The sequence below is a fragment of the Felis catus genome, chromosome B1, assembly GCF_018350175.1.
Source record: "Felis catus isolate Fca126 chromosome B1, F.catus_Fca126_mat1.0, whole genome shotgun sequence".
NCBI lineage: Eukaryota > Metazoa > Chordata > Mammalia > Carnivora > Felidae > Felis > Felis catus.
Window position 1 is genome coordinate 85,488,223 of NC_058371.1, and position 21,118 is coordinate 85,509,340.

Here is a 21,118-nt window from a genome sequence, read left to right on the forward strand (position 1 = left end):
CACTTCTTTAACAATTAAAGCACACTTTCCTTGAGTCACCACCCCGCCAATACGAGAATGACCTCTCCTCCCCTCTCTAGAGCCATCCTCTGATCAAGATGAGCCAGATTCTGCTTTTGAAGCAACTCAATACTTCTTTGAAGACATCACCCCAGAATGCACACATGGTAAGTGACTTTCCTCCCCATAGGTACAGTATTTCTTTTCTACAGAGCCCTCTGTTGTTACTAGAAAAAGTTGCCTCAAAGCTAGTCAGTCAAAGAAGTATATGAATTCAGTTGCCTAATACATTAGTTTCTTTTCAGATTTGTGAAGTCAAGCAGCCAACAACTAGGGAGTGGGTACTTTGCCCACTGAAGGGAGCATGCACACTGTGTCCCACTGGCTTAGAGAAAACATGACCCCTAGAGCGATATGCTTTGTTCCCCTTTCCCTACTGTAGTCAGGCTCATTAAGAACATCATCCTGTTATTATTCTGCTATCCAGAATCAGGACATTTATGTCAGAAAGAGTTCTCTTATATCTGTATGTAAGAGATACACAGGCTCTGTAATAGGTGGCAGTAAACTTCAGCCCAGAGGCCAAATGTGGCCCGGGATCTGTTTGTACAGCCTGCGAACTAAGAAAGGGTTTTACAGGGGCACCTGGGTGGCTCAGTCGGTTAAGCGTCCCACTTTAACTCAGGTCACGATCTCGCGGTCCGTGAGTTCGAGCCCCACGTCGGGCTCTGGGCTGATGGCTCAGAGCCTGGAGCCTGCTTCCAATTCTGTGTCTCCCTCTCTCTCTGCCCCTCCCCCGTTCATGCTCTGTCTCTCTCTGTCTCAAAAATAAATTTAAAAAAGTTTAAAAAAAAAAAGAAAGGGTTTTACATTTTTAAATGGATTTTAAGAAATCAAAAGTAGAATGATATTTCATGATCTAGGAAAATTATATGAAATTTAAACTTGAGTGCCTATAAAGTTTTATTGGAACACTGCCAAGCTATTCATTTATGTATTGCCTCTGGCTACTTTCATGCTATGGGTGGTAGAACTGAGTAGTTGAGACAGAGGCAGTGTGGGCTGTAAAACCTGTGAAATATTTACTGTCCAGTCTTTTATGAAAAAAAAAAAAAAACGTGCTGACTTCTGCTTTATGTAGGTATGGGTATTAGGTCTACATAGACATGGTTCAACTCACTGTATACAATGAGATACACAGAAGGTGTCTGTCTTGTGTGAATCTAGGCAACATCTCTCAGTAGCTATCGCAGTGACTTCTCTACCTTCTCATTCATCATCACTGCCGCTTCATGACTTCACCCAAGTTCAAAAGTAAACATGGGCTGCTTCTGGGTCCTTTTGCCTCTTAAATCTTATCATTCCAGGGACGCCTGGGTGGCGCAGTCGGTTAAGCGTCCGACTTCAGCCAGGTCACGATCTCGCGGTCCGTGAGTTCGAGCCCCGCGTCAGGCTCTGGGCTGATGGCTCAGAGCCTGGAGCCTGTTTCCGATTCTGTGTCTCCCTCTCTCTCTGCCCCTCCCCCGTTCATGCTCTGTCTCTCTCTGTCCCAAAAATAAAAAAAAAAAACTTGAAAAAAAATTTAAAAAAAAATCTTATCATTCCAAAATAAGTACAGTTTAGACCAGCTTTTTTTTTTAATTGGAATTTTTAACTTACAGTGTTGTATTAGTTTCAGCTGTGTGACATGACTCAACAATTCTATACATTACTCAGTGCTCATCACGATATGTGTGGTCACCGTATGTCACCAAATAATGTTAGTATGATTGAGTAGAAAGGGGTGAGCCAGACCCAGTCTTATTACTATTGGCAATACAAGTTGAGGGAAGGATCTTTGGACGGAATGCCACTCTGTATATTGTTACCTACGTGAGCTCAGGTAGGTTCTGGCATCTCTGAGCCTCAGTTTCCTTTTGTGGAAAATGGAGATGATAGCTGGCATATTGGGTATAGTATGGATTTAATGAGCTGACATAGTCAGGCTTTTTTAGCATAGTGCCTTAGCATATCTTACAATATTCCTAACTTTGTTTGCAATAGTTTTTTGGCTGCAAAATGTTAGCCGTATCTTTGTTAGTAAACACTCATTTCAGAAAAGGATTCACTTATTTCAGAATGCTTCAGGAATGGTCACATGCTAATAGGATTTAATAATCATTAAAAGTTGCTTTAGGGGTGCCTGGGTGGTGCAGTCGGTTAAGCGTCCGACTTCAGCCAGGTCACGATCTCGCGGTCCGTGAGTTTGAGCCCCGCGTCGGGCTCTGGGCTGATGGCTCAGAGCCTGGAGCCTGTTTCCGATTCTGTGTCTCCCTCTCTCTCTGCCCCTCCCCTGTTCATGCTCTGTCTCTCTCTGTCCCAAAAATAAATAAACGTTAAAAAAAAAAAAGTTGCTTTAAAAAAAATGTTTTTCTAACTCCCAAATCACTATTGCTTTGTGTTGAAATTTTAAAAATACAGTTATAATATATATATATAAAATAAGCTAGGGGTGCCTGGGTGGCGCAGTCAGTTAAGCGTCCGACTTCAGCCAGGTCACGATCTCGCGGTCCGGGAGTTCGAGCCCCGTGTCAGGCTCTGGGCTGATGGCTCAGAGCCTGGAGCCTGTTTCGATTCTGTGTCTCCCTCTCTCTCTGCTCCTCCCCCGTTCATGCTCTGTCTCTCTCTGTCCCAAAAATAAATAAACGTTGAAAAAAAATTTTTTTAAAGAAAATAAAATAAGCTAAAGATAAAGCTTACAATTTTGTAATACAAAGATAACAGTATTCTGGGATACTTTTGTCATGTTTATTCGTATAACATATGTAATTATGATAATATATGCATATATATAAAACGGGGACCAAATTGCCTATACAATTTTGTATCCTACTTTTTTTGTTTAAAATCCTGTGAGCATGCTACCATGTCATTAAACATCCTGTGAAAACCTGGTTTTTATTTATTTGTTTTTAATTTTTTTAATGTTTATTTTTGAGGGGGGTGGGGGGCAGAGAGAGGGAGACACAGAATCCGAAGCAGGCGCCAGGCTCTGCTTGCAGTAGAAGGGGCCCCCCTGAAACCAGGCGCCCCCCTGAAAGCCTGGTTTTTAAATGGCTGTACAATATCTGTTGCATGAACTTAACCGTACTTTAAAATATTTTTGAATATCTACTTGTCTCCTAAGTCATTTTCAACATTAAGAGGAGAAGAATTTCTCAATGACATATAGTACATTGTTCTCACTCTGTCTTAAAAGCTGCCGAGATTAACCTGACGCTGAATTCAGTGAAGGTCACATATCTGGCAAGCCAGCCACCTTTTGGATGATTGAAGATGTGCTGGAATGCATTTGGACAGCTGACAAACTGAATGGGAAATGGGAGGGGGAGTTTTATACCTCTCCCTTCTGAAGCCTTTATGTGCCCTGTAATGTCCTGTTTTTAGAAGAAAAAGGAACACAGTTAAAAGTGGTTTCCTTGAAAGTCATATATTTTTTAAAATTTATTAACTTTGAAGAAGAGAGAGAGGGAGAATGAGTGGGGGAGAGGCAAGAGAGAAGGAGAGAGAGAATCCGAAACAGGCTCTGCTCTGTCAGTGCAGAATACATTGCAGGGCTCGACCCCCACAAACCATGAGATCATGATCTGAGCCGAAATCAAGAGTCAGAAGCTTAACTGACTGAGCCACCCAGGAGCCTCAACAAGTCATAGTTTTGAAATACCATATTATGAATGTAAAGGAATTTTGTAGCATATCACATTTTTGGGTTTTCTTTTTTAAAAAGTGAGTTCTTTATCTTTTGCAGAGCCTGGCAGAAAACCAGTCTCATGAATGCAAAGTTAAGATGATGATATAACAGAGAGGGTAGGGAAATCATTCATTGGACCAACACCACCATTTTTTAAGAAGGGAAGACTACACGACATCGTTTCTTAAATTCCTAGTTCTACCCTGAACCCTGTTTGTGAAAAATAATTCTGGGGGAATCCACTACTGAGAAATAGGGTTGTCAGATAAGATAAGGAACACCAGTAAAATCTGAATTCGAGACTAGCGAAACATCATTTGTTTAGCACAAGTATGTTCCATGTGATATTTAGGACTCACTTACACCAGAATATTATTTACCTATCTCAAATTCAGATTTAACTCAGTTTACTGGGTTTTGGCTTTGGTTTTCTTTGTTTTGCTAAATCGGGCAGCCATACCTAAAGGTTTTCCTGTTTTCTACTGCAAATGCTGAGTCTGTGGGTGTATTATGTAACCTTGTACTTTTCTTTCTTCCGCACATTTCTTGGCAGTGGTGGGGCTGGATAGCAGGAGGAAACACGGTGCGGAGGATGGCTTTGTGACAGTGAGTCTGCAGCCAGACAGAGGTATACATCTCCTCTTCCGCATGTTTGCCTCATGCTGGGTGAACACTTGTTTCTGGCCCTTTGAACACTTACTTCCTGACATTTGGGTTTTAGGGAAGAGGGCAAATTCTCAAGAAAATCGCAATTATCTAAGACTCTGGACTCCGGAAAATAAATCCAAATCAAAGAATGCAAAGGATTTACCCAAATTGAATCAGGTAAGTGTCTAACATTTCAGTTTCTTCATTTTGAACCTTGAAGATGTTTTCTAAGTCATAGAAAAATGTAGACTACGTACCCCTAAAAGATAATGGTAACTCAATAAAAAAATAAAAAATGAATTAATAAAAGGGGATGCCTTGCCTGGGTGGCTCAGTCAGTTGAGCCTCACGGCTCAGGTCATGATCCCAAGGTCATGGGATCGAGCCCCACGTCAGGCTCCATACTGAGTGTGGAGCCTACTTGGGATTCTGTTTCTCTCTCTCTCTCTCCCTCTGCCCCTCTCCCCCACTTGTGCATGCCCTCTCTCTCTCTCTCTCTCTCTCTCTCTCTCAAACTAAAAAATAAAATTAATTAATTAATTAAAAGATAATGATAACTTGGGGTATTCAATTAAGATCTGTTTGGATCTAGTCTGTGCATGTTTCCATGCATCAAAAATAGGTTCAATCGTGAGGAGGTGACCCACCCCCTCAGAGAAAATGCAAATCACAAAATACTCAGTTCTTAGAGTATACACATTCTCATTTCAGTTATTAAAAATACTCTCAGATACTCAGAAGACAAGCTCATGCTGTTTTCAAATCACCGTGCTCGGCTATAAAGATGTCTGACACATTTTTTCCTTAAAAAGCTGAGTTGTAGTGAGGCAGAGGAAACAATATAAATAATACAACCCAGGATGAAAATGTTGTCTCCTAACAGGAGAGCAGATGAATCACGTGGGTGGGGAGTAGAAGGCATCACGCCTGCCCACGACACCAGCAAATGTGAGAGAGGGGATTTGAGCTAACCTGGGGCTGCACGCTGAAGAGTGTAGACGTGAAATGGGACGAGGTCTGGGATTTACTTAACAATACTTGAACAGAGGATAAAAGAGTTGGTGAAGCAGCCAACGGTAGGACAGTCATTCTAGACTCTGGGTGCCAGCTACGTGAAGGTTCATTATTTCATCCTTTCTACTTTCACGGATGTTGGAAATTCTTCAAATTAAAAAGAATGGAAACATGAGTGAAGAGACTTTGTTTTTTCAGGTTCATTTATTTAGCTTGAGATGGGGGGGATGGGCAGAGAGAGAAGAGAGAATCCCAAGCAGGCTCCACACAGTCCGTGCAGAGCCCGATGTGGGGCTCGAACTCAGGAACAGTGAGTTGATGACCTGAGCCAAAATCAAGAGTTGGCACTTAACCGACTAAGCCACCCAGGCACCCCAAGTGAAGAGACTTTAAACAGTAGCCAGTTGGTTCTACATAGAGGACTTTTCAGAGTCTTTCAGGAGCCCTGTTATTAAATGGCTTCACAGTCCGCTTCAGTCCTGCCTCTGTGCTTCCAACGAGATGGTCCCATCCTCTGTGTTTTTCCCGATCACTTTTCAGGGGCAGTTTATTGAGCTGTGCAAGACCATGTATAACATGTTCAGCGAAGACCCCAACGAGCAGGAGCTGTACCACGCCACGGCTGCGGTGACCAGCCTCCTCCTGGAGATCGGGGAAGTCGGCAAGCTCTTTGTCACCCAGCCTGCCAAGGAGGGCGGGAGCGGGGGCAGCGGGCCCGCCTGCAACGCGGCCATCCCGGGCGCGCTCTTCCCCAAGAAAGGGCCCGGCCGGCCTTACGTGGTGGAGGCCGTTGAGCCCCTCCCGGCCGGCTTGGCGGTGGAGGGTGAGGAACACTCCTTGGGAGGGCAGTTGGAGGACATCAAGCTGGAGGACTCCTCTCCCCGGGACCACGGGGCCTGCTCCTCCATGCTGATTTCCGATGACGACACCAAGGACGACAGCTCCATGTCCTCGTACTCGGTGCTGAGTGCCGGCTCCCACGAGGAGGACAAGTTGCACTGTGAGGACATCGGGGAGGACACCGTCCTGGTGCGCAGCGGCCAGGGCACGGCGGCCCTGCCCCGGAGCACCAGCCTGGACCGGGACTGGGCCATCACCTTCGAGCAGTTCCTGGCCTCCCTCCTGACTGAGCCGGCCCTGGTGAAGTACTTTGACAAGCCCGTGTGCATGATGGCCAGGATCACCAGTGCAAAAAACATCCGGATGATGGGCAAGCCCCTCACTTCGGCCAGTGACTATGAGATCTCCGCCATGTCAGGCTGACCCCTGCGCCTTCTCTGGGGACCGGGAGGGGAGGGAGGGTTTTTTTTTTAATGTTCCGTGTTGGGCTTTCTTTCTTCCTTTTAAATTAAATATTTATTAGTACCCGGCTTGAAGCCTAGTGTTTTCATAATATAATACAATGAAAACTGTTGGAGAACTATTTAAACACCTCGACGTAGGTACAGTACACTGTCTTGGGGGAGGGGATTGAACAGAATACAGTTAATTCAGTGAATTCCAAAAAAGATTAATCTGTCCGTGATATGTGTGTATTTTAACTTCTTAATCTTGCTGTTGAGCTGTGTACATGGTTAAAAAATAGTGCTGTTTAACGCTAAATAAGGCAGCAGCCTTTTGTGTCTTTGGGCTTTTTAGATAAAACTAGAGCCGTCGGGAAAATGAAATGCCACAAACACAAAATGTTCCTAAAAGGAAAAGGCATTGTTGGCGGGGGTAAATCCTATACCATTTTAGGTGGAGGGTGCATTAGAAATATTTTTTAAGATTTGAAATATATTTCATAAAAGTCCTCTATTCAGAAATCATATTCAACAGATGTTTCCTTTCAAGAGGAAAATATTTGAGGCTCTAAACAATTATGAATTTTCACATGATGCCAGAATAACACTTCCAGTTGATCAATTTGGACCAATACTGGACCAACTTTGCATTAAAAAAACTGTTGTGATTATTTAAGTCAGCGGGCCAGAATTCAGGGAAAATGAACAGTCTTTTGTTACAGAGAATCTGAAAATGACAACAGAGATAACCGAGGGCTCAGGATTTTTCTTTTTTTTTAAAGAGTAAAAGTACTGATGCTTCTGGTACTGGATCTTCAGCTTCTTGTTACTCATTGCAAATAAAGCAAAAACTAAAACCGATAAACTTTACCATTGCTATACTGTGCATAGGTTCAAGAAATTAAACTACGTATCTTCTATGACCATCTTTCCCGTTAAATCGATGTCAAGTAGAGATCATGTAAAGTAAAAAACAAAATCTGCAAGATAACGTACCTGAATGTTTTAAAGCAGAACTTGTCACTTTATTAAAAGAATAGTATGCTCTATTTCCTGAATGGATGTGGAAATGAAAACTAGCACACCTGCACTTTGGATTCTTGCTTTTTTTTTTTTTTTTTTTATTACTCTCACAGTTTTGCCTTTTACAGATGTTGAAGGTTTTTTCTCCTTATTGTTGACTTCACCATCGCGGTCACATTTTCTTTGCTGATTCAGAGTGTCCCTTTCGACACATTCCTTTATTATGCATTGTGTTTTTTTTTTGAGCTGTTGCTGCTGTTTCTTATTTTGTTTACAGAATGATTTTTAAACTGTCAAATGAAGTAGTGTTAACCTCAAGTAGGACAAATGTGAACAAATAAAATACATCAGATATTCAGATCCGGCTTTTATTTCAGTGCTTGAGTTCCTGCCTAAGGCAATAACGTTATTCTTTTGACAACTTTGCAGGGGAAATCATATTTAGGCAACCATTTTGACTAAGTAAACCAACACTTAGAGGCAAATATTTTCAGATAAAAAAGACCGTGTGTCGTGGTTTGCATGTGAATGGGTGTATTTAAAATAAGGAAGTGAATGTGTATCAGTTACCTAATTATTTAACTTATGCGGCGGAAGTGATAAAAAGGTGAAAATCTCTCATTAGTACACTGTAATACCATTTGGTATGTATCTAGTTGGGTAGCTAGTCATTGATTTGATTTGACTTTTTTTTTTTAATATTTTTATTTTATTTTTGAAAGAGAGAGAGACAGAGTGCAAGTGGGGGAGGGACAGAGAGAGCGGGAGACGCGGAATCCTAAGCAAGCTCCAGGCTCTGAGCTGTCAGCACAGAGCCCAACGCGGAGCTCACACTCACGGACCATGAGGTCATGACCTGAGTTGAAGTCCAAAGCTTAACAGACCGGACCGAGCCACCCAGGCTCCCCAATTTGATTTGACTTTAAGGTTGTTCCGCATTATTCCATCATGTGTTTAACTGTAAAATCCTGTTCTCTTAACCACCTCTACCTTGCCAATATCAATGATGGATCTGGGAGGGGAACAGGGATGCGTTTAAATGCATAGCCCCAGGTAAACAGGAGGAGTCAGAACGTTCCATTGTTACTGAGAAAGGGACTGTGACTCAGCAGCGTATTACCCTGAAAGCATGTCTCTGAGGCTGTGTTGTCATCTTGTCCCCCTCTGTTCAAACACATCATAGTGCTCGTCACAGCGGAACTATACTTACTACGTAAAGGCCATTCTTAAGTCTGTTTGCTTCCGTAGGCTGCACGCGGAGGAGTCCTGAGCCTGTGAGTTGATTATTTCCAGCTTAGTCTGTGAGACAAATGGGCCTGTCACCTCATCCTCTTAGCCTCCAGAAGGCGGTCAGTGCATTTCAAAGAGCATTTTCTGAGAAAAGATTAAAGTTCCTGTCTTCTTTTTAATGGGTGTGTTATGTCTTTTTAGTATCTCCATGGATTCTCTTGATTTCAATTTATTGTAATTTACTATCTCTGTATGGTCCCTTTTGATCTAGCTCTGTGATGATTAGCTTCCCAGGCTAATAATCATTACACCATCCAGATGGTGGCTCTCGTGTATATCCTAATAAACTCGAACTGGCATCCCTGTGAGCTTTTAGCTACAGAGCTCCAGAGCTCCGGGTCTTGGCCACCAGTGGTGTTTTTACATATGAAAGCTCAAAAGAAAAAGCTACTGCCAGGGGAAAGGAAGAAACCTTTTGGAGCCTGGATGCTAGGGAAGTGGGTGTGCCAGAGAAACCACAGATCCAGCCCGGGTGTCGTTCCATCCAGCATTACTTCAAGTCTGATTCTGGAATGGAGGGGGGACAAACTCTGTGGAAGTGCCACAGAGGGAGCCACAGGCAATGGGAAGGCTCCTGTGTCAACAGTGTCCTCGTCTCCCACTGAGGCATGCAATCTGGGAACCATGGCTGCCAGGCAGAGGGCCGCCGTCTGTAAGTCCTTGTCACAGCAAGTAGGAAAGGTAGCTAGACATCTCCTCACTTTCCTGTCCCGAGAGTTTGGATAGCAGCCCCCCAGTCTTGGGCTGGTCTCTGACTGAAGCTTTGTCTGGGGGGGGGGGTCTAAGCTTAGAGCTACCTGGGGCGCCTGGGTATGGCTCAGGTCATGATCTCACAGTTTGTGGGTTGGAGCCCCTCGTCGGGCTCTGTGCTGACAGCACAGAGCCTGCTTCGGATCTTCTGTCCCCCTGTGTCTCCATCCCCCTGTGTCCCCCTGTGTCCCCCTGTGTCTCCATCCCTCCCCTGCTCCTGCTTGTGCTCTCTCAAAAATAAATAAAACACTAAAAAAATTAAAAATAATAAACTTAGAGCTACTTTAGCTCTTGAATCTAACAGAGTGAAACTCCTGGGGAGTGCGTTGACAGCTGCCACATTTCCAATCCCTCTGGCTGCTCTGAATGTGAATTCTTCACTACCTATCCCATAAGAAGGCTCTTTTGTTACGGCATCGACTTCTAACCTGAACAGAGTAGCAGTTGATGTGGTGAGTACAAAGTATTTCACACTATTTTCTGCTTGAAGATGACTCTTTACGTAATGTTTAGGGCCCCATGCCTTCTGTTGAGCATTTTCTTGACAGTCTAATTCTTTAAAAGGAAAGCTCGGGGAGCCAGACAAAGGAATTGAGAGCTAGGCACAGTGTGAGTACAGAAGACTTGGATCAGGGTTCTCTGCCTGTGGGCTCTGTTAAAATGCCAGGCTGCCAGGAGGCGGGTCAGCTCAGCCGCCAGAAGCAGATGACTCAAGGCCAAACTATAGATTGTGAGGGCTTCCTGGATTCACAACTGCTTCCTCTCCTCACCCTTCACAGAGAGGCCAAGAACTCTGCAAACCCAAATCCTGTAACTCTTCTTAGAATACTTCAAGGGCAAGTATCAGCTAGACTGATGCCACATCCTAGGACTGGGCTGGAGGCAATCTTGAGCCCTAGAATAGGTCTAGCAAATTCACTTATTTCGTGGATATGGCCTACCTACTGGGTGCCAGATACTGTTTCAGGCTCTTGGGGTACAGCAGCAAATGACACGGATCAAAAACTCCTGTCCCTAAGAGAAACTTACGCTCTGATAAGGGAGACCGACAATAAGCAAGATAAATGCCATCGATGCTATATGTTAGTGATGCAGGCAATCAAAATGAAGCAAAGGAGCAGGGCTTGAAAGGCTGGGGTGCTCAGGGAAGACCTCACGGAGGTGACTTGTGAGTAAAATCGGAGGGAGCGAGCCGTGCAGTTATCTGAGGGGAGAGCTTTTCACACTAAAGGAACCCCAAGTACAAAGGCCCCTAAAGTGAGAGGCTGCCTGGCAAGTTTGAAGCAGAGCAAGGCAGCTGTGGATGAACAGAGGGAAGACGCTAACAATGAGGCAGAGATAATGGGGAAGCAGATCTCACAGGATCTAGGAGGTCAACGAAAAGGCTTCGGCTCTTAATGCCGAGTGAGATGGAGTGGCCTAAAGAGTCAGGAGCTAGGGAGGCACGTTCTGACTTAGATTTTAAGAGTAATTCTGGGGCACCTGGGTGGCTCAGTCAGTTAAGTATCCGACTCTTGATTTGGGCTCAAGTCATGATCTCAAGGTTCATGAGTATTGAGCCCCACATTGGGCTCCACATGGACAGTGCGAATTGGAATGCTTGGGAATCTCTCCTCTCCCTCTCTCTCTTCCCACCCCCCCCCCCAAATAAATAAATAAACAAAAGAAAAGGAATAATTCTGAGCCTGCTGTTGAGAATAATGGTAGAAACACAGCAACAGAAAGGGGCAGACCAGTTAAGAGATCAGGGTCCTAACTGAGGTAAGAGTTGGTCAGGACTGTTTCCTCCACCCTCGCTCCATCCTCACTCTAGGCCCGAACTAGAATAGGGGCACATCCACCACGTTCTTGTGGTCCAAGAAGTCCCAGGCCAAGTCAGACTCAAATGGAGGGAAGCCAGACCCTATCTGTGGGTGAGAGGCGTGTCAAAGAATTGTGCCCCCTTTTGCTCTGTCACATCTACCAGCCTGGGTTTTCCTGAGTCTTCTCCAGCGTTTACCAAACAGCATCCACATGACAGATTTCCTGTCTGCCCCCATTTTTACCACCACTCAGGGAACCTCAGCATCTATAGAGAGAACCCAGCAAACACTCCAACCTCGATTTCTGTGGCTTTTCATCCCCCGTTACGCCTCAGAGATATGAATGAACCTCCCGACTCTCCAGCTGTGTTGCACCCACCGCACCCACCCACCACTCTCAGTCTTCTAACCCTCAATTTGCCATGTCTCTCTCTGAGTTTCCTCATCAGATCCCATCCCCTGGTCGTCTCTTCAACCGCTGTCTTCCCAGCTCTCTCACTTCCGCTTGTCCTCACCTTCTGTGGCTCCCACTTGTGGTGGCCTCTCTGTAATCCACAAATCTTGAATCATTACAAGCATCTGCCTTCTTCAGTCGCATCTTGGCGGCTGAGTAGCAGGGGCTTCCAGGGCAGGAGGGGAGTTCACGATACATAGATTTGTGCTGCTACAATTTTATGTTTGTCTTCAGATGAGTCTGGAATGACAAGTCAACAATCCCTTTCCACATCCCTGATCCAATCCTCTTTATCCCAACATAAGCTATTTGAATTCTTGACTCATTTCTTAAAGTCCCCTAACCCCACTCCTACCCCCTCTTAGGTAAAAAATTTGATTCACAGAGATAACCAGTGCTATCAGCTGCAACTCTCCACTTTTAGCTCAAGTACAAATGAGTGTGTACCCACGATCTACTTTGCTCTGTCCTCCATCTTGGAGAATATTTGGCATCTTTTCATCTCTTTTGTCATCAACATCTTCACAATGGATTTCTTGGCCTTAGGTTGTGAGAATGTTTACTCCATTCCTCAACTCTGTTACCTACTTTGATTACTGACTTATCAACTGCGTTACAGTCAAACATCACGAAAGAGCAGTGTAATCTTCCGCCTCCATATCTTCATTCCCAACCTAACTTCCCTTCACTTTAGTCGGGCGCGGTGACTCACCACTGAAGCTGCTTCTGCCGAGGGCACCAGTGATTGCCTAGACTCCTGAATCCAATAGATGCTTTCTGGTACTTACTGCCTCTTTCTATGACATTTTGATCTGGTGACATTCCCACACTAAAATTCCCTCCTCCCTTGCACTGTGAAACCAGTGTTTTCCAGATTCCCTTTTCCCTCTCACACAAAGTCTCCATCAAGTATCCAAGCCTGCCTCCCTTTGCTGTCCCATCATGGGTGCCACAAGGATCTGGCTAAGGTTGTCTCCACTGCGTGTCCTGAAGGAGCTCCCCGACCTCAGCTGTTTGGACTCCTGTCTGTCTGCTGCTGACTCCCGAAGGTTAGTTCAGCTCAAGCTTCTCTCCTGAACTTTCGTTCAACAAGTATGTATTGAATGGCTTGGGTATTCCAAGTTTTGTCCATTCTCTCATTTCCTGAATGTACCAGAAGCACCTTGAAAGTAGACTTGCTATTTTCTTTCTATGACATATTCCCCTTTGCTATCCCTTAGCTTAATGACATTAATACCTGTCCAGTACCTGAAGCCAAAAATGGGAGTCGTCTTCGATTCCTTCTGATAGCATATGACCCACATCCAGTTACCAAGACCTATCCATTTTTTTCTAAACATCTCTTAATCTGTGTTCCTCTGTCTGTTCCCAGTTATACAATCAGTCTAGCCTTGTACTTGTTGATAGGTTTAAGAGGGTTTTATTAGGCTCATATTAATATTTGATGTACCCTCATCCCTCTGAACGATACTTTTTTTAAAAATAGGTTGTGCGTAAACAAAAGTAGCAATCCCAACTACCTGTCACATGACACGAGAAACTCTATTGCTTTGTAGTTAAAAGAACAGAGCATGTCCAGTCTTTGGTGGATCGAGCAGGCTCTTGGCACCTTGTCTTTTCTTGACGCCTTTGCACAATATCTAATGGTCAAGCTTTATGCCCAAGTGTGACCCAAAAAGGGAACTCAGAGGTCACTGATGCTCTGATGAAAGGCTAAGTATGGATGTATCGTCCCTGCCCATGGCAACACCAATGCAGCTTTCCTTAATTGGGTCTGTTTTTTCTTAATAACTGGAAGGCAGTTATTCAAAACAGCCCTTTGGCTATTGGTCAGACTGAGTATGACATACTCTTCCAATCCTTGGCAAGCAAGAAAAAAGGGATCAAGTCTGTAAATCCATGATGTTTGTGAAAAGCGTCTGAAAGAACAAAGTTGGCTGGATTGTGGCCACTTTATTTTTCTGCCTCTAGTCTCCCTTCATACCTCCAGTTACTCTTTTACGCTGCTGTTACATGATCTTTCTAAAACTTCAGTGTGATCATATTCCCCTCTCATCCCAACTCCCTACAGGAAAATAAGCATATAGGAATGTTCATGATCTGTCACTGCCTGTACACCTGTAGACCAAGTTGTCAGCATTCATTGGTATTCTGAGAGGTGAGGGACCTAAAATACAGCAGCTATTACACTTTGTTCATTTTCTCCACCGGCTGGTTTTGGTACATTATTTACAGCATCCTTTGTCAAAACCTGTGAACGACTTGTGCTATTTCAACCCCTCCCTCAACTGCTGCCACATCTTTAGGTCTAGAGTGAGAGGTAAAGGAGAGTGTTGACTTTTGAAGTGTTGGAAGTGAAAGGGAGCTTGGTATAAAATAGTATGTGGTTAATATGACATTTCATCAGAAGCCAAAAATGGAGTCTTAGCATCAGATATTTGGACATCAGTCTTGTATAATTTGTATTGAAAATCCAGGTATCCCCAGTGTGATAGACCATGGTTATCTCTTCTCACCATGAGAAGTGAAGCACTATACATTATAACAAGGGGGGAAATTGAGAAATAATACCTGAATTCACTGGGTCCTTCTTGAAATAAGCCAAAGAAATCCTCAGTGAAGCTGAGAAGATACTTGAAAGAATTTGTGAAAAAAATAAAAGTATAAAATGTCTCAGGATGGGGCACGGGGTGGGGGGTGATTTCCTCAGCAGCTGGTCTCATAAAGAAGATGCAACACGCCATAAGGAATTTGCAAATGCCCGCTGCGGAGGAGTTAACAGGGGTATGTAAGTGGACTTCCTAAAAGACTGAAGCAACATATAAAATTTAAACTCCTTTGAAAGTGAAGTATTATATAAAATAGCTTTAATAATATACCCAGGTTGCCATGGACATTTCAGAATCTCCTTTGAAAATCCTCCTCCTTTCTGAATAGGGAGGAGCCAAAGGGAGGATTTTCGTAGAGCTAGTTGTCTCCAGTGGCTTTACCAGGTTCGGGGCGGGGCAGGGGGCTGGGGGGTGTTGCTGTTAAGAAAATAATGACTGGAAGTCCCCAGGCTGCAACGCCGTCACCACCTCGTCCACCATGGCTCAGTCCAGAATCCTGAGTAAGCAATGCTGACCTGGACAGTGACAAGGCCAGGAAAAGATTCAGACTATCTGGAAGATAACAGATTCACACATTTCTCCAGCAAAATGTTTACAGTGTGCTGAGATTTCTTGAAAAATGACACTTGGCAGAAAGACTTCCACTGCGCTTAGGCTTCAACTTTGTTAAATTTAAACTCTCTACATGCTACAGTAAAGAAGTCTCCGATAAACATTAGTGCATCTGCATGGACATCACATAATAATACTTAAATATTTTGTTTGCTTTTTACAAACAAGGAATATACAGATGTAACAATCAAAAACGAATACACATACTGAACAATAGAAATTATGTGGAAAGGAAGTCTTCCTTTATTAGCCCCTCAACTCTTCCTACATGGAGGTAAGCATTCTTGGTAGATTGAAGCTCATTGGTTCTATAAATTTATATACACATCTGTGTACAGGCGTTTTTTTAAAAAACAAAAATGAGGGGCACCTGGGTGGCTCAGTCAGTTAAGCGTCCGACTTTGGCTCAGGTCACGATCTCGCGGTCCGTGAGTTCGAGCCCCGCATCGGGCTCTGGGCTGATGGCTCAGGGCCTGGAACCTGCTTCTGATTCTGCGTCTCCCTCTCTCTCTGCCCCTCCCCCGTTAATGCTCTGTCTCTCTCTGTCTCAAAAATAAATAAACGTTAAAAAAAAAAAAATTAAAAAAAAAATGAGATCAGATTAAAGTCATTCTGTGATTCCATTTTTTATCACCTAAGTGTCTGGGAGATATTTTCATGTTGGAATATACAGATACTACCTCATTTATTTTATATTTTTAAATTTTTTGAGGTTTATTTATTTTTGAGACAGAGAGAGAGTGGGGGAGGGGCAGAGAGAAAGGGAGAGAGAGAGAGAAAGAGAGAAAGAGAATCCCAAGTAGGCTCTTTGCTGCCAGTGCAGAGCTGTGAGATCACAACCTGAGCTGAAACCAAGAGTTGGATGCTTAACTGACTGAGCCACCCAGCACCCCTACTTCATTTATTTTAATGGCAGCACAATATTCCATAGAAACGGAATATCCCATGCCATACCCACCTTCCCACTCCCAGGTGATGGGCTTTTACTATGGTAGAGTCTTCTTATTATAAACATTATAGTAGCAAAAATCATTATAAAGACATTTGGAGCATATATAAGAATATTTCTTTGGGATAGAATTGACCGGAGTAAAATGTCCATTTAAAATTGTAACAAATGCTGCCAAATCACCTTTCAAAATAATCTACTTGCTCACACTTCCATCAACAGCCAATGCTCTCCTCTCACAGCCTTCACTGACTGTGAAGTTAACAACCTTTTAATTTGTATTATTCTGATCAATGAAAGAGGATATTTGATTTTTTTTTATGTTTATTTTTGAGAGAAAGAGAGAGAGACACAGATGTGAGCGGGGGAGGGGCAGAAAGAGAGGGAGACACAGAATCTGAAGCAGGTTCCAGGCTCTGAGCTGTCAGCACAGAGCCTGACGCCGGCCTTGCTTGAACTCACCAACTGCGAGATCATGACCTGAACCAAAGTCGGACGCTTGACTGAACCACCCAGGTGCCCCAAGGTGATATTTCATCTTAAGTTGAATTTTTCTTATAATAAGGATGTTGAGTATTTTTTGAAATGTTTACTGGTCCTTTAGATTTCTTTTGCATTTGTCTTCTAACTTTTGGTGTCTTGTGTTCTACAATAGTGGGTAATTTTCATGACATCAGGTCTGCTTTTAAATATGGCTTCAGTTTTTGTTTCTCTAGTTCTTACATGCCATTCACTATGGCAACAACAGGAGAGTAAAATGAAAGAAAAAGAGCAGGTTATTAAGCAGAGTGAATTGATCCACCTTCCCTGAAGGCTTGTGACTTACCAAATGTGAGTCATTTCAATGGTATTCTTAAGAGCCACTACATTTGCCACAGAGCAGACTTGATGCAAGGCCTCTAGTTACACCTGTTCAGTTGCATCTCACATACCCTAGTTAATATCTGTTCTGTTACATCCCACTAGGGGGTAATGTTGGGCTAAAGATGTATGTTTCCTGTGACTAAAGTTGAGACTCACATTTAATACATTCTGGTAAAAGTTTTACTTCTCCAGTCAAAACTGAAAGGATAACATTTCCCCTTACTGCTCAAGACAATTGGGGCAGAAAAAGACCAGGGAGTTTGAATGCAAGTGTAACTGAAAGGATATTATCAAGAACAGCTTGACAGAAGCATCGGCTTCAGGCAGCACTCCGCAGACAATGCACCGTATTCTGTTATGAACACAGGAAGGCAAAGGATCAAAGGGAGACAAGATTGAATAGAAGGTAGATGATGCCTTCATGATGCGAACATTACCTGACGTTGCGTATTTCCACAGCATTTTATTTTTGCTCGAAATGTAATTTCCTCTTGGGTTCATGGCCTTAAGCTGGCAAAATCTCCCTTTACAGCCCTGCCAGTGCCAGCCTGTCTCAAGGGGCACAGAGTTCGTCCTCCATAGCCAGTATGTTCTGGCACCTCTCTTCAGGAGCTGCCCTGGGACCCAGGTGACCCCCTGGTGGCCTCCCCTGACAGACACAGTGGGCGGAAGCCAGTTTTCTGTACAAGAGCCAGTACTAAAGTCGTGTACCAAAGCACGAGCTAGTTTGGATGACTCTTCAACCTTTGGAAGATCTTCCACCCCCCAAGGTCCCTTCACTCTGTTGCACACTTTTTATTTTCTCTGCAAAGGAGGCAACCTCAGGTGCTCTTCTAAAAGCTCCTTTAAATGCATGAAACGTCTGAAGAAACTTAAAGGCCAGGATGGTCTCAGTTAAATGAGACAGCCATTTCAGGATTCAAAGGTGATCCTTTAAAAATAATAGAGCCTCAACCTTTTCAGAGGGATCGATGCAGGGTTGGCCTTCAGCATGAGAGCTCACAGACAGCAGCAGCACCAGCAGACAAGCCGGGTAACGTTCTTTCCCAAATTTGGCAAGAAGGAGACAGGAAGACAGAGAGAGCATGCACACATACATACGTGTGTGCGTATGTGAGAGGATATATGAGCTCACTGAGTAAAATAGCCATGCCAAGTTCCAAACCATCAAGGATCAAGGTGGCTAACCCCCGTAGAAATGTCCAGTTCTATTTCTGATTGGCATCCCTAGCTGTGAGGAGCAGGGACGTGGCAGCGTGGAGAGCCAGGAGGCAGCAGGTGGGGCAGCCGCATGCTAACGCTCCCCCATGTTTTCTACCGCGCTCCTGTCCCCGTGCACGGATTGAGCCTTTGGAAATGAGAAGGGATATTATTTCCCAGTGTAAAGTCTAGAACCTGAGAGTTTGAGGGGTGTGTGTGTGGGGGGGGGCGGGGGTTGGGGAGAATAAAAGGCCAGGGAGTTGGCCAGCAGAGGACAGATCAGTGGAGTCACCTCTTCTGGGAATAAACATCCTCCCCACACACACACCTCTGCCCTTTCCAAATCCACCCCCTTCTCTCTCTCCTTTCCCTCCCTTCCCACTAAACTCTTGCGAGCAAAAAACTAACCTGGAGATTTTAGTGACCCCTTTGGTTCCTAAGAGGCAGAAAGGAAGAGAGATTCAGTAAAACCACTCAGAGAAGCTAAGCCTGTGGGCTGACTCTACCCCTGGCATTCGTCCTTCCTGTGTCTATATTTAAAAATATATATTATTTACTGTAATACAGCCTGAAATACCATGAATCAGAGAGCCACTGTGGTCTAGTACTGCCCTCAGACATGGGCATTTGGTGCCTTGTCTTGAGCCCCACGCTTTAGTGGTTCTGGCTTTGTCCACCCAATCAGGCTGTACGGCTCCTGAAATACCACTTCAGAAGAACCACGGAGACTACTCAGTGAAGCTTCATTGCCCTCACCCTGTATGCCACATTCCAGAACCAGGCCCCATTATTTCCTCCCCAAAGAGTCTTGAGCCCCTGCCAGGGCCTGCCGGGGTCTGCCGGGCCTTCCTCCCACCCCCCTGAGAGCGGATCCATATATCCTAGATCTGGGATCCTAGAGCAGAAGGGTGCCGGTGAGTCACCTGTTGGGAGGAATGTTTATGGAGCCTCAGTGTAAAAGTTGGGATGTCACGCCATGTGCATAAGGCCACTCTGGGTGAGATATGGGGCAGGTGATAAGACAAGGGGGTGGGCTTAAGGCATTCATGCATATTCTTGCCTCACCCAAAAATGCCTACAGTGAGCCAGCTTGGGTTAACAATCTTTCTTCAAAATGGAACCATAATGACTTACTCATTACTATGAAATCAATTTATAAAGGAACCATTAGACCATAACACGATGCAGGGTCAAAGAATAAAAGTGAATCTGACAGTCTTGAGTTTCAAACTTGTTTTATTTCCAGACAGCTAAAGAAACTCTAAGAGCTTCAGACATTTTGCAATTTGTCAAAACACACGTTAGGTACAAATATTAATAGTCAGGTTTTCCCTTTGAGAACTGCCAGTATTTCACAGCGCTTTTCTAATTTTTATTTATTTAATTGTTTATTTATTTATTTATTGAGAAAGAGAGAGACAGAGGGTGAGTGAGGGAGGGGCAGAGAGAGAGGGAGACACAGAATCCGAAGCAGACTCCAGGCTCTGAACTGTCAACACAGAGCCTGACACGGGGCTCAAACCCATGAACTGTGCATGAGATCATGACCTGAGCCGAAGACGGATGCTCAACCGACTGAACCACCCAGGCACCCCACACAGTGCTTTTCTCCCTGATGGGAGATCCCCCAGGCAGCCTCTCCTTGGGATATTTATGTCCTGAGTGATTTTCCTTAGCACACACTAGACAGATGGGCTGAGTGTCAGTTGTCCTCTCTCTGGGACTACAGGCCCCCTCATTCCCAAGAAACATTAGAATTCATTTTCTAATGGACATGTAAACCTCTCTGCTGCTTCTTACTATTTACAGTAAAAAGAATCCCCTTTGTTTTTAGCTGGCAGTCAAAATCACTCAATTTGTACAAATGACATTAAAATGTAAGTTTATGGCTGCAGAATACAGTCCAGCCCAGTTGTTTACATATAGATTTTTATTTAGAACGTTTCACATATGTGGGGCACCTGGGTGGCTCAGTTGGTTAAGCTTCCCACTTCGGCTCAGGTCATGATCTCACAGCTTGTGAGTTCAAGCCCCACATCGGGCTCTGTGCTGGCAGGTCAGAGCATGGAACCTGCTTCGGATTCTGTGTCTCCCTCTCTCTCTGCCCCTTCTCCACTCACACTCCATCTCTCTCTCAAAAATAAATAAACATTAAAAAAAAATTTTTTTAAATGCTTCATATATGCAAACAAAACATTCAAGCATAATAATGCTTGAATAATAATAATGTAGCTTAATAATGACTTTCTAATACCTTAAAGATAAAGCAGCGGCCCACCGTTCTTTACTCTTCTTAAAGAATGTTACTGAGGACTTCTTCTACGTAAGATGGGCCAGCTGTGCCTGAACAACTAGCACAGCTGGGTTAAACACCAAAAACCAAAAAAAAAAAAAAAAGACATAAAAACAAAGCTGTCTGAAAGCAGCTAGGACTTCAGGGACCAAAGTCCTAGAAAGAAGAAATATGCACGGAGCCAATCCCAACATTCTGCTCAGCTTTCCCCCGTAAGGAAATAGTCAATTCCTTATCAGTGGAGGGCAAAACGTGACGGCAAAGAGGAAAGGTGCTGAATAAAGCCTTTAGTAGGGTCTTGAGGCTGGAGAGACAAAAACAGGAATGCAGGAATGACAAGGCAGCAAGGACATGAGGGGCCCAAATTCTGGAGAGAATGTTAGCAAAGAGAAGTAAACGCTACGTGGAACACTCCTCTCCCTCCAAGGCTTCTGCTCATTGCTAAGCAGCGTATCAAGAAGCTGAGCAGAATTTCAGGCATCCTGGTTGAACAGGGAGATAAAAGCCAGGGAGTTCAAGCGGAAATCCCAGAAAGATTTTTAAAACTCAGCCAGAGTTGCCACACCATTTGGAGCCTGAGTATCATGGCCTCCCACC

At 44.1% G+C, this 21,118-nt stretch overlaps 1 protein-coding gene across 2 annotated transcripts in view; it reads left to right on the plus strand.

Annotated features, from left to right (window-relative positions):
* TBC1D9 (TBC1 domain family member 9) overlaps nucleotides 1–8,056 on the plus strand; it is a 116,700-nt gene extending 108,644 nt beyond the window's left edge. For both annotated transcript variants that reach the window (XM_023252784.2, XM_023252785.2), the window contains exons 18-21: nucleotides 81–167; nucleotides 4,284–4,358; nucleotides 4,452–4,555; nucleotides 5,933–8,056. In XM_023252784.2, coding sequence (XP_023108552.2) covers nucleotides 81–167; nucleotides 4,284–4,358; nucleotides 4,452–4,555; nucleotides 5,933–6,655 — 989 coding nt within the window. In that variant the 3' untranslated portion in view covers nucleotides 6,656–8,056. The remainder of the gene's footprint in view (nucleotides 1–80; nucleotides 168–4,283; nucleotides 4,359–4,451; nucleotides 4,556–5,932) is intronic.
* The last annotated feature ends 13,062 nt before the right edge of the window (nucleotides 8,057–21,118 follow it).